The sequence below is a fragment of the Xyrauchen texanus genome, chromosome 25, assembly GCF_025860055.1.
Source record: "Xyrauchen texanus isolate HMW12.3.18 chromosome 25, RBS_HiC_50CHRs, whole genome shotgun sequence".
In the NCBI taxonomy this organism is placed as follows: Eukaryota; Metazoa; Chordata; class Actinopteri; order Cypriniformes; family Catostomidae; genus Xyrauchen; species Xyrauchen texanus.
In genome coordinates this window covers 6,381,595-6,394,875 of record NC_068300.1, presented here as the reverse complement: position 1 = coordinate 6,394,875, position 13,281 = coordinate 6,381,595, and the positions used below count along the sequence as shown (strand labels likewise).

The 13,281-nt window shown below is 39.7% G+C and overlaps 1 protein-coding gene across 1 annotated transcript in view; it reads right to left on the bottom strand.

Annotated features, from left to right (window-relative positions):
- Positions 1 to 381: 381 nt before the first annotated feature.
- The window catches only part of LOC127618957 (uncharacterized), a 61,676-nt gene continuing 48,776 nt past the window's right edge, over positions 382 to 13,281 (bottom strand). The window contains 5 exon segments of the mRNA XM_052091663.1: positions 382 to 1,412; positions 3,794 to 4,319; positions 4,402 to 4,596; positions 6,173 to 6,219; positions 11,793 to 11,895. Coding sequence (XP_051947623.1) covers positions 382 to 1,412; positions 3,794 to 4,319; positions 4,402 to 4,596; positions 6,173 to 6,219; positions 11,793 to 11,895 — 1,902 coding nt within the window.

The window sequence follows — 13,281 nt, the reverse complement described above, 5'->3', positions numbered from 1 at the left end:
ATCACAAATAATTTAGCCCACTCAAAACAAAAAATGTATCCCATTCCAACAAAAATAACTGTAAAAATCATGTAAGGAATTTCATAAATATCCTTTGTTATTGTCTTAGATGCTGCTGCTCTTTTGGGGGAAATTCCATATATCTGATGCAGTCATCAAGTCGGACTCAGAGTGGCATACATTGTATTTCACAGGCATTTAGGGGGTAGTACTTCCAGATTTTGACAAAGTTTTCAAGGTTAAACAAAATTTCCAATGGGTGAAGACTCTGAATAAACCAGCCCTAATCCAATTAACAAAATTGTATCGTCGAAATGGCTTGAGACATTCACATCTTGGCATTGCATTCACCTCAGAAATACCTGCCAGCAGACGGTATTTTCAGGTATTCTGAGAGACTGAAACTCTTTTCACAGTATGCACACTTTTTTCTCCAGTGTGAATTCTCTCGTGTGTTTTCAGGTGTTGTGACCGAGTGAAACTCTTTCCACATTGTTAGCGCTTGTGAGGTTTTTCTCCAGTATGGATTCTCTCGTGTCTTTTCAGGTTTTGTGACCGATTGAAACTCTTTTCACAGTGTGAGCACTTGTAAGGGTTTTCTCCTGTATGAATTCTCACGTGTGTTTTCAGGTCTTGTGACCGATTGAAACTCTTTTCACAGTGTGAGCACTTGTAAGGGTTTTCTCCTGTATGAATTCTCACGTGTATTTTCAGTTCATCTGATCGTGTGAAACTCTTTCCACAGTGTGAGCACTTGTAAGGTTTTTCTCCAGTGTGAATTCTCTCGTGTGATTTTAGGTGTTCTGACTGAGTGAAACTCTTTTCACAGTGTGAGCACTTGTAAGGTTTTTCTCCAGTATGAATTCTCTCATGTTTTTTCAGGTCTTGTGACAGAGTGAAACTCTTTTCACAGTGTGAGCACTTGTAAGGTTTTTCTCCAGTGTGAATTCTCTCGTGTGATTTTAGGTGTTCTGACTGAGTGAAACTCTTTCCACATTGTGAGCACTTGTAAGGTTTCAGTCCAGCATGAATTTTTTGGTGCCGTTTCAAGTTTTTGACTTTCATATAAGTCTTTCCACATTCAAAGCACATATAGGCCCCGGCACAGTTATGTCTTTTCTGATGATCTTTATAATGGGACAGATGTGAAAAACTACTTTCACAAGAAGAACACTTGTAAGGCTTCTCATTTGTGAGTGTTTTCAGATGTTGTTTTAGAACTGAATCCAACACAAATGGTTTACGACACTTGGCATATTCAAATGGTCTTTCTCCAGAGTGACAACGGAGATGATTCTTTGAGAAACTCAAAGACTTTTTATGTGAAGTTGTAAAATCATGATGTTTCTGATACTGAAGTTTTTCCTCCACTTCATTCAGTTTTTGATGTTCCTCTTTCACTTCCATCAGCTCTACAATGAACACAGTAAATTGACAAAAATCAATTCAAGAAGGACAAATGTGAAACATTAATTGACAACAATCACATGACAAATTACCATTTAACCCTAATTTAATGGCAGAACACAAATGTCCAGTAAAGGTCATAGTATTCATAAATACAGTGCATCCGTTAAGTAGCCACAGCGCTTCACCTTTTCCACATTTTGTTATGTTACAGCCTTATTTAAATGGATCAAATTCATTATTTTCCTCAATTCTACAAACAATACCCCATAATGACAACGTGAAAGAAGTTTGTTTGAAATGTTTTCAAATTTATTACAAATAAAATACGGGGAAAAAAATAAATAAATAAATAAAATCACATGTACATAAGTATTCACAGCCTTTGCTCAATACTTTGTTGAAGCACCTTTGGCACCAATTACAGCCTCAAGTCTTTTAAGTATGATGCTACAAGCTTGGCACACCTATTTTTGGGCAGTTTCTCCCATTCTTCTTTGCAGGACCTCTCAAGCTCCATCAGGTTGGATGGGGAGCGTCAGTGCACAGCCATTTTCAGATCTCTCCAGAGATGTTCAATTGGGTTAAAGTCTGGGCTCTGGCTAAGCCACTCAAGGACATTCACAGAGTTGTCCCATAGCCACTCCTTTGTTAACTTGGCTGTGTGCTTAGGGTCGTTGTCCTGTTGGAAGTTGAACCTTCGCCCCAGTCTGAGGTCCAGAGCACTCTAGAGCAGGTTTTCATCAAGGATGTCTCTGTACATTGCTGCATTCATCTTTCCCTTGATCCTGACTAGTCTCCCAGTTCCTGCCGCTGAAAAACCTCCCCACAGCATGATGATGCTGCCACCAACATGCTTCACTGTAGGGATGGTATCGGCCAGGTGATGAGTGCCTGGTTTCCTCCAGACATGACGCTTGCCATTCAGGCCAAATCTTTGTTTCATCAGACCAGAGAATTCTGTTTCTCATGGTCTGAGAGTCAAACTCCAGACAGGCTGTCATGTGCCTTTTACTGAGGAGTGGCTTCCGTCTGGACAATCTACCATACAGGCATGATTGGTGGAGTGCTGCAGAGATGGTTGTTCTTCTGGAAGGTTCTCCTCTCCCCACAGAGAAATACTGGAGCTCTCTCAGAGTGACCATCGGGTTCTTGGTCACCTCCCTGACTAAGGCCCTTCTCCCCTGATCGCTCAGTTTGACCGGGTGGTCAGCTTTAGGAAGAGTCCTGGTGGTTCCAAACTTCTTCCATTTACGGATGATGGAGGCCACTGTGCTCACTGGGACCTTCAATACTACAGAAATTTGTCCGTACCCTTCCCCAGATCTGTGCTTTGACACAATCCTGTCTCGGAGGTCTACAGACAATTCCTTTGACTCCATGGCTCGGTTTGTGCTCTGACATGCACTGTTAACTGTGGGACCTTATATAAACAGGTGTGTGCCTTTCCAAATCAGGTCCAATCAACTGAATTTACCACAGGTGGACTCCAATCAAGTTGTAGAAACATCTCAAGGATGATCAGTGGAAACAGGATGCACCTGAGCTCAATGTTGAGTGTCATGGCAAAGGCAGTGAATACTTATATACATGTGATTTTTTCCCTTTTTTTATTTTTAATACATTTGCAAAGATATCAAACAAACTTCATGTTGTAATTATGGGGTATTGTTTGTAGAATTTTGAGGAAAATAATGAATTTAATCCATTTTGGAATAAGGCTGTAACATAAAATGTGGAAAAAGTGAAGCCAGGAAGTTAAAGCTTGGTCACAAATGGGTATTCCAAATGGACAATGGCCACAAGCATACCTCTAAAGTTGTGGAAAAAAGGCTTAAGGACAACAAAGTCAAGGTATTGGAGTGGCCATCACAAAGCCCTGACCTCAAAACTATTTGTGGGCAGAACTGAAAAAGTGTGTGCAAGAAAGGAGGCCTTCAAACATGACTCAGTTACACCAGTTCTGTCTGGAGGAATGGGACAAAATTCCAGCAACTTATTGTGAGAAGCTTGTGGAAGGATACCCAAAACGTTTGACCCCAGTTAAACAATTTAAAGGCAATGCTACAAAATATTTCTGACCCACTGGGAATGTGATGGAAAAAAAAGCTGAAATAAATAATTCTCTCTACTATTATTCACTTATTTCACATATTAAAATAAAAGTAGTGATCCTAACTGACCTAAGACAGGGAATGTTTTCTATGATTAAATGTCAGGAATTGTGAAAAACTGAGTTTAAATGTATTTGGCTAATGTGTGTGTGTGTGTGTGTAAACTTCTGACTTCAACAGTAAGTGGATTCTTGAATAACGTCTTGTTTTCTATAGTAAAAAAAAGTAAACTGGCACGAAAATGTAAAACAACATTTAAGGAAGAAACATACCTGAAGGAAAAAAATCACCAACTTCATCACTCCGTTGTTCCTCTAGAGTGTTTTCTTCTTTTATCTCCTCCAGCGTCACTTCAATCTCCGCTGGTGTCTGCAGCATCTGCTGTTCTCCAGCATTACAGACAGAAGTCAGAGACTCTGTGGAGGTTTGATCATCATCATCATCATCTTCATCTCTCTTTTGTTCCTCTGATGTGGTTTCTCTCATCTTCATCAGATTCCTGCAGTCCAGCAGCTTCACTGAACACATCTTCACTGGTATCTGCATCGTCTGCTGTTCTCCAGCATTACAAACAGAAGTCAGAGACTCTGTGGAGGTTTGATCACCCTGATTACCGTCAGTAGAACAGAGTAAAGTGAGCTGTGAGTCCTGTGTGTCTCTGGATCTCTGTTCAGAGAGTTTGTCCAGCAGTCGCTGTGGTGTGGACTGATCTCTGCTGCTCCACACTGAATCCTGACATTCTGTGGAGGTCCCATCAGTCACACACACTGAAGATTGACAGGAAACCTTTTCCAGCTCCTGACAAACACAACACAATCACATCTGTACATTCATCATGACAGAGTCAGAGTTGTTTCATATAATTTGAAAGCTTACTTACAATCTCAAATTTAACTTGCTCAAAACAGGTGCAGGGTGAAACAAATTCTGTTTCCTTCAGTTTTGTCTTCAGTGACGTCACCTCTTTCTTCAGCTGAGAGATTTCCGTGATGAAATCATCAATATCCAGCATGGACAGATCAGTTCCTACTGATTTACAGCAGATCACATCCACCTGCGCTCTCATGATGAACATCTGAACACAAAAATTGAGGGTTATTTACAATAAAGTTATTTAAATAGTTTTCTTATTTTGGTGTTATTATATTAATATAGCATTTAAAGTCACATGATACGTGTTTTGTAATTTTTCCCTACTGTTATTTTGCCAATCAAGACTTTAAGTTTGAAGTGCTGTTCGTCCAAAGAATGGGAGTGTGAATGGAGAGAGCGTTCAACATACGCACACACCTAACAGCTAATGAGCCTACAGTGAAGTCTAGAGTTTTTTTGTTTTTGGATTTTCTCCTCAATTTGGAATGCCCAATTCCAAAAGCGCTCCAAGTCCTCATGATGTCACGGTGACTCGCCTCAATCTGGGTGGTGGAAGACAAATCTCAGTTGCCTCCACGTCTGAGACCATCAATCCACGCATCATATCATGTGCTTGTTGAGTGCATTACCATAGAGACATAGCACGTGAGGAGGCTCAGGTTATTCACCGCGGCATCCACGCACAACTCACCACATTATAACCACCGAGTGAGAACCACATTATAGCGACCACGAGGAAGTTAAACCGACATGACTCTTCCCATCCTAGCAAACGGGCCAACGGTTGTTAAAGTTTATTTTATGCCTATATTTTGTGTCTCTTTGTCAGTTTAGTTTGGATTAAGGACTGATTTGTGGTGTTTATTTTTAGATGTTATGTTTAACATGTAATATTGTCAATTATATTGTCTAATTGTTTGTTTAAATTGATTTACCCACAGCAAAATACCAAAACTATTTTTTTTTATGCTTCTTGTAGCTCTTGCGGTGTGTTGTGATGTCTAAATAGGAGAAAAGAACTAACTGAAGGAAGACAATCACAAACAAACAGTGAAAGAGTGATTGTTTTATTCAACCGGGCTGCTACAATCATCATCATCATAATGGACTGACATTCAACAAACTCAAAAAGACTATTATAGGCTCTCAAAATCAATGAAACCATTTTATTGAATTAATTACATGATTGACCAGTGAATTTTTACTTTTGCATTTACATATTAGCTGTATGCAAGACACAGCATAAACACATTTGCCCTGTGAATGTGTGGGAGACAGGTCCCCCTCATCCCCCGCGTGTTCTACGCCCCTGACAAACACTACAGAAATATGATAATGAAATTTTGCTTAATTTGATTTTCCAAAACACCTTGAAAAACTCTTACATTAATAATGCTCCTGATGCTTTGAATATCAAAATAACTTTTATTACCAATGCTTACATGTCATACAACTAAATAACGTTAAATATAAATAAACAGATATTATGTGATAAACCAACATCAGATGCGTTTGCCACCACGAAAAACATTTAAACCCCAACAACCTATAAAAGTCCATATAACATGCCTTCATTAAACTCGTTTACACTCAGTCTATGGATATTGCGAGCTCATAAATCAGAAATTAAACATTATTTTCAGATTTCTGCTTGTTTCTCCTAAACAAAAACACCACATACGGCGATAGTAAGATTATTTAACGATCATTAAAACGCCAAAGAAACAATAACAACACGGCACAGAAAATACAAACATATTAAAACAATATAAACTCACAAATGAAGTTAAACACGTTGAACACGGACCGACTGATTGCTCAAATTCTTCTTTGAGTTAACTGGCGGTTTTGTGGCATAAAGCAGCACATACCGCCACCTATTGTGCACTTACTCTACCTCATACTGTGGACCTGGTTGCAGCCTGCAGAATGAGGCGGGGCTACACGGGGGCGGGGCTAAACGTTTCGCCCCGCCCATAAATTAGCTCGTTAATCTTTCATAGACATACATGATAGGAGATGCGATTCTTGCTGGTGTGTTATCATTGTTAGAGATATATTTAATAGTTGAGCCAAACCATTTGATTATAATGCTTACTTGTATGTGATATTCAATCCTAAATCCCATGGATGTTATCCTACGTTAAAAGTGAGGAACAAATTTGCATTTATAGGCTGAAACTGACGTGAAAATGTTCTTAAACAAATACCAACTGAAAATCATGTTACAATTATAGCCTATATGCCTCATACAATATTCCTTGACTAGCATTGATTTCTGTGTGTATGTCAATTAAAAATACAATTTTAGGCAGACAAGATCAGGATGAGCTTTATTGCCAAGTATGCTTACACATACAAGGGATTTGTCTTGATGACAGAAGCTTCCAGTGCACAAACAATACAACAAGATAGAGATAATAAAAAATATATTAAAAATAAAAAGTGAATAGAAAATGAGTGTATACATATATATATATATATATATATATATATATATATATATATATATATATATATATATATATATATATATATATATATCGATTTGATGCTCTCGACACTTCTGGTTTGAACACACGGTCAGTCCAACCAGAGCCAACGGAAGTTCTAAATGCGTGATCGTCACGTGATTCACGTAGACATCAGATAGTTCCAGGAAGTGCTTTGGCGGGCATTTCAAACTGTTAGAGTGACAGAACTGCGATTTCTGGTAATTAGTAGTCAATAAATGCATTTATTTTATATATTTATGTAACACATCGACATATGTATGTAGCATGAGTATGTTGTTACAGCGATGTTGTTTTTTAAAGATCAAATCAGCTAATATTTGAGGATTAGTGTTCGCTTACCGTTGCCTCAACTTATTTCAGGCTAGGGTTTCTGTTGCCTTTTAATGTTACCTCATGTTCATCATTTTCACTAATCTCATGGTAACTAATGTCATATTTATGACTTTCCAGATAGTACAGAGACAGGCTGGTGACAGGTGATTTCCAGCTCGCGCCGCACAATGGGTCAATGAACTATTAACTATTAGCAGCAGTTACGTAAATGTGAAATATAGTGAAATGAAGCTTATTGTTTACAATTCTATATATAGTAATATAATTATTTATGTATTATAAATATTATATATCTAATGTATAATTCTTACAATACTTATTCATATACACAATATATTCAACTTTAAAACAACTTAAGCATACTCGTATATAAACTGCCGTTCAAAAGTAATGAGGCTGAAAATTCAGCTTGGCATCACAGGAGTAAATTACATTTTAAAATACAATACTTTATCCAGCTCCAATCCTTGCCTAATCTGTTAGTTATCCGATAACATCCCTTATCTCCTAATTTAATGAGTAATACTCAACTATAAGGTTTTAATTGACAAGTTATTTTTATTTAGATGTACTGATAATATACAGAATAAGATAATATTATTCTTTAAACGTCTCACCTTTTAAAAGTGCGTCGCAAACGGTTTGTTCTGCTGCATCTGTTCGGCGCGGCATGTGTTTGCTGCTACTTCCGGGAACTATTGAGAGGCTCCAGGAGCCGCCATTGCTGTAAAAAAAAACTTTCCATTGGAGTCAATGGAGTTGTTGCAACTCTCTCTCTATATGGCTCTGAGTCCAACTAAACCACAACGGTCTAATAATCTAGAACAAAATCAAGAAAGTTTTGGCGATAAATAGTATATTTATGAATAACTACAATACCTCTTTCTCGCTAGAAATGGAATCAAAAGTTGGAAAAAGTGAATAAAAAAATACATTAATACACAAATTGGCTATCAACTTATTTTTTCAGCTCAACCGTCGTCGATTCGGTAGCAGAGGATTGTGGGACTTCATAGGCAGCGAAGGATCCATCTCAGTAGACAGGATGTGACGCAAACATTGGATTCGGACCACTTTTTTTTTTAATTATTACAATACAAATACAATACGACATTTCAAATGTTAGGGGGAGGTATAAATAATATTATAAGAATATTTTAAGAAGTTAATTCAAATAGCTTTTTGTTTCTTCGAGGGCAATATTGACTCAATATAATGCTTCACTTAATTTTTAAATACTATTAAAAAAAACACCTGAAAATTACATTCATGAGGGTGAAATTTAGCCGTGCAGGTTTGTTTACCTTTGGAGTTTACAATAATACCTAAAAAACATCTTTCCACTGTAATTTAAACATTTCATCAACATTTCCAACAACAAAATCAAGTAAATTTTGACAAAAAAAAACCCACATAAGGGCAGTGCCAAAATAAATGAACAGCTATCTCTGGCTTCTGTTGGCAAAATCTACAACTTTCATTTATATCTTTTTTAAACTTGGTTAAATAATGTTTAACAGGGTATATTCTGTGAAGGAGTTTAAAAGACTTCAACCTTGTTTGTTAAGAGATAACGATTGGGCAGAAGCCAGACTTGTTTCCAGTCAACATCACTCCCAAACTGACTCCAATATGCAATTACATTTGGTCCTAATACAACATCCTGCTGGAAAAGGGCTCATATTGATCTGTTATAATTATTACAACGACAGGAGAAACATATTTTACCTACAAGGGAGTGATTTGGTGAGAGGGGTGGGAGTTGATGGTAGTCCAATCTCTTTTAATGTTTAAACAACATACATAGTTATGAATGTTTAGATTTAGAATCCCTTGTGCCCACCACCCATAGGAGAAACCGCAGGAGTCGGGTGCGCTGCCATATGGGTGGCAGTGAAGGCCGTGGGCCTCGACGGACCAGACCCGGGCAGAAAAGGCTAGCTCTAGGGACATGGAACTTCACCTCACTGGGGGGGGGGGAGGATCCAGAACTGGTGAGGGAGGTAGAGCGTTACCAGTTGGATCTGGTGGGGCTTACTTAACGACGCACAGTTTTGGCTCTGGATCCGTACTCCTGGATAGGGGATGGACTCTATTCTTCTCTGGAGTTTCCCGAGATTGCAACACGCTCCAAAGAAGTTGGGACAGTCGAGTGTTTACCACTGTGAAACATCATCATTTCTTCTAATAACACTTATTAAGCATTTATGCACTGAAAACACAAGTTTGTTCCATTCATCCATTATGTATGTCTTTAGCTGCACAATTGTACAGGGTCTTCATTTCCGTATGGTGTACATCATAATGTACCCCACATTCTCAACTGGAGACAGGTCAGGTCTGAAAGCAGGCACCCCCACTTTCTGCTTACACAGCCATGCACTTTAAATCCATTTGAAGTTGTCCTGCTAGAAAATGCAGGGACGTCCCTGGAACAGACGGTGCTGGGTGGAAGTATATGTTGCTCCAACATTCGTACATATCTGTCTGTATTCATGGTTTTCTCACAGATGTGCGTATAACCCATGCCATGGGCACTGACACACCCCTGACCCATACATACACTGTCTTGTGGACCTGACGCTAATAACAGCTTGGATGGCCCTTTTCCTCTTTGGCCCAGATAACACGACAGCTTTGTTTTACAATGTATTTTTTCAGACTAAAAGGAGTTCCACTGTTCTACTTTTCATCTAAGATGAGACTGAGCCCAGAGAAACCAGCAGTGCTTCTGGACAGTGTTGATGTATGACTTCTCCTTTGCATAGTAAAGTCTTAACTTGCATCTGTGGATGCAGCGCTAGTGGTTTTGACTAACAAAGGTTTACTAAAGTTATCCAAAGCCCATGTTCATGATATCCACTTCAGATGAATGCCGTTTTATAAATCAGTGAAGTCTGAGGGATCAGAGAACACGCACTGACTATATTCCGACTATATTCCTTGAATCGTTGAACTATATTGTGCACTGTAGAGGGTAAAATGCCAAAAACCTTCCAACTTGTCTTTGAGGAACAATTGACAAGTCTCAAATGATCCTTGCTCTTGAAGGACTAGGCTGTTTTTGGAGGCTCCCTATATACTATGACACAATTGCCTCACCTAATTAACATCTCCTGTTTTACATCACCTTGTTAATTTAACTCGTCAAGTCTTAAATTTCCTGTCTCAACTTTTTAGGAGTGTGTTGCAATCATCTGATTTGAAAATACTGTACATTTTCAAAACAACAATGACATTCACAAGGAAAAACATCATATAATGTATAGTTGTAGTGCTTTCAATATAGCAAAGGGTGAATATAAATTACTGTTAAGATGCAGACGAGGGCAGACAAGGAGTGGGATCTAAATGCGGGTTCTTTATTTTAAATCAAAGTGAAGACAAACAAGCAGGAACAAAAGAAACATCCACAGGGGGAAAACTGAAACTAAAACATGAACACATCAGAGAAACACGGAACTGGGAAAACACGGCAGGATGAACACAGCTGGAAGGGTAGAAACATTAAACACGAGAGAGACATTCATCAACATTCAATGATCGACAAAAGTGGAGAACAAACAGGGTTTATATACACAGACACAGGATGATCACAAACGACAATCAGGTGCGAACAATGACAGAGTGCTGGCAGTGATAAGGGCCGGGAATTGTGGGAAGTGTAGTTTTAGACAAAAACTAGTAAAACACAGGGCAGACAACCAGGGAATCGTGACAGAATTCCCCCTAAAAAGAGCGGCTTCCAGACACTCCTAACATAAAAAAAGGAATACCCCAAACAAAACAAAAAATAATCGAAGGAGTGAGGGGGGGCAGGCAGAACAAAGAGGGCACAAGGGGCAAACAGACAGTCCAAGGAGGCACAAGGGACAGACAGGAAGTCCAAGGGGGCACAAGGGGCAGACAGGAAGTCCAAGGGGGCACAGAGGGCAGACAGGAAGGCATTCCAAGGGGGCACAGGGAGTAGACAGGCAGTCCAACGGGAGCACAAGACATTAGAAGTCTACTCCCAAAGCTAGACTTACTTACAGCTCTTGTACATTCAGCCGATCCTGATATACTAGCCGTATCCGAATCATGGCTTAGGAAGTCTGTTAACACCACTGAAATAACAATCCCAACTATAATATTTTTCGGCAAGATAGAGTACGAAAGGTGGTGGAGTCGCAATCTACTGTAGAGATAAGCTACAGAGCTCAGTCATCTTGTCCAGATCTGTACCGAAACAATTTGAACTTTTACTTTTAAAAATCCAGCTATCTCAGAACCAGGCTATTACTGTTGCTGTCTGCTACAGACCCCCCTCAGCCCCGTGCAGTGCCCTTGACTCCATATGTGAACTCATTGCCCCACACTTATCCTCTGAGTTTTTATTGCTTGGTGACTTAAACTGGGATATGCTCAACCCCCCAGTCATTTTACATTCTAAGCTTGATGCACTTAACCTCACACAGATAATAAATGAACCTACCAGGTTCAACCTCAAATCAGCGACGAAGGGAACCCTCATAGACATTGCCCTGACTAATTTGCCTTGTAAATATACCTCTGCTGTTTATAACCAGGATCTTAGCGATCACTGTCTTATTGCCTGTGTCCGTAATGGGACCGGGGTCAAACGACCACCCCTCATCTCCGTTAAACGCTGTCTAAAACACTTCAGCGAACAGGCTTTTTTAAATGATCTGAACGCTATTTCTTGGTTAAACATTAATCTCATTCCGTCAGTAGAGGATGCTTGGCTGTACCTCAAAAGTGAATTTCTCTCTGTTTTAAATATGCATGCCCCTTTTAAAAAGTTCAGAACGAAAGATAGATACAGCCCCTGGTTCACCACAGAACTGACCTCTCTCAATCAACACAAAAACACTCTGTGGCGTACCGCGCTAGCCTCAAACAAGCCCAGCGATATGCAACTTTTTATAAAAGCCAGAAACCGATATACTCAGGTAGTCAGGGAAGCAAAGGCCCACTTCTTTAAACAGAAATTTGCTTCCTGCTACACCAACTCCAAAAAGTTTTGGGATACTCAAACTCTGGAGAACAAGGTCATCTCCTCTCAACTTCCTACAGCCCTAAAATTAGATAATATTGTCACTACAGATAAGGTTAAGATTTTAGAGAATTTTAATAAGCATTTCGCTGAAGCCGGCCACGCCTTTCATCTAGATACTCACCCTAAAGCTAGCTGCCCTACAACCACAATGCCTCCGTGCCCAGCCCCCTCCACACACTTTTCCTTTACCCTTATTTAGACAGCCGAGGTACTCAAAGAATTGCAAAACTTGGACCAATATAAATCAGCTGGGCTGGATAATCTGGATCCTTCTTTTCTAAAATTATCTGCAAATATTATTGCTGCCCCCATCACCAGTCTATTTAACCTTTCTCTCTTATCTTCTGAAATCCCGAGAGATTGGAAATCCACCGCAGTCATTCCCCTGTTCAAAGGAGGAGACACTTTTGACCCCAACTGCTACAGACCAATTTCCATCATACCCTGTCTTTCCAAAGTTTTTGAAAAACTGGTCAACAAACAAATTGTCAGTTATCTGGAATCCCACCGCATTCTTTCCACTATGCAGTCTGGTTTTCGTGCTGGTCATGGCTGCACCACGGCTACCCTAAAGGTCTTGAACGACATCATAGCCGCTATTGATAAAAAGCAATACTGTGCAGCCATCTATATCGATCTGTCCAAGGCTTTTGATTCGGTTAATCACCGTGTTCTTATTGGCTGACTCAATAGAATGGGCTTTTCCCATGACTGCCTCGCCTGGTTCTCCAACTATCTCTCCGACAGGGTCCAGCGTGTTAAATCAGAGGGCCTTTTGTCGGGACCCATGCCTGTCTCTGTGGGGGTGCCACAGGGCTCGATTCTCGGGCCGACTCTATTTTCCCTCTACATCAACGATGTGGCTCTCGCTGCTGGTGACTCTCAGATCCATCTTTATGCAGATGATACCATCCTGTACACGTCAGGCTCTTCGTTAGATACTGTGCTCAAAAATCTCCAGGAGAGTTTCAATGACATT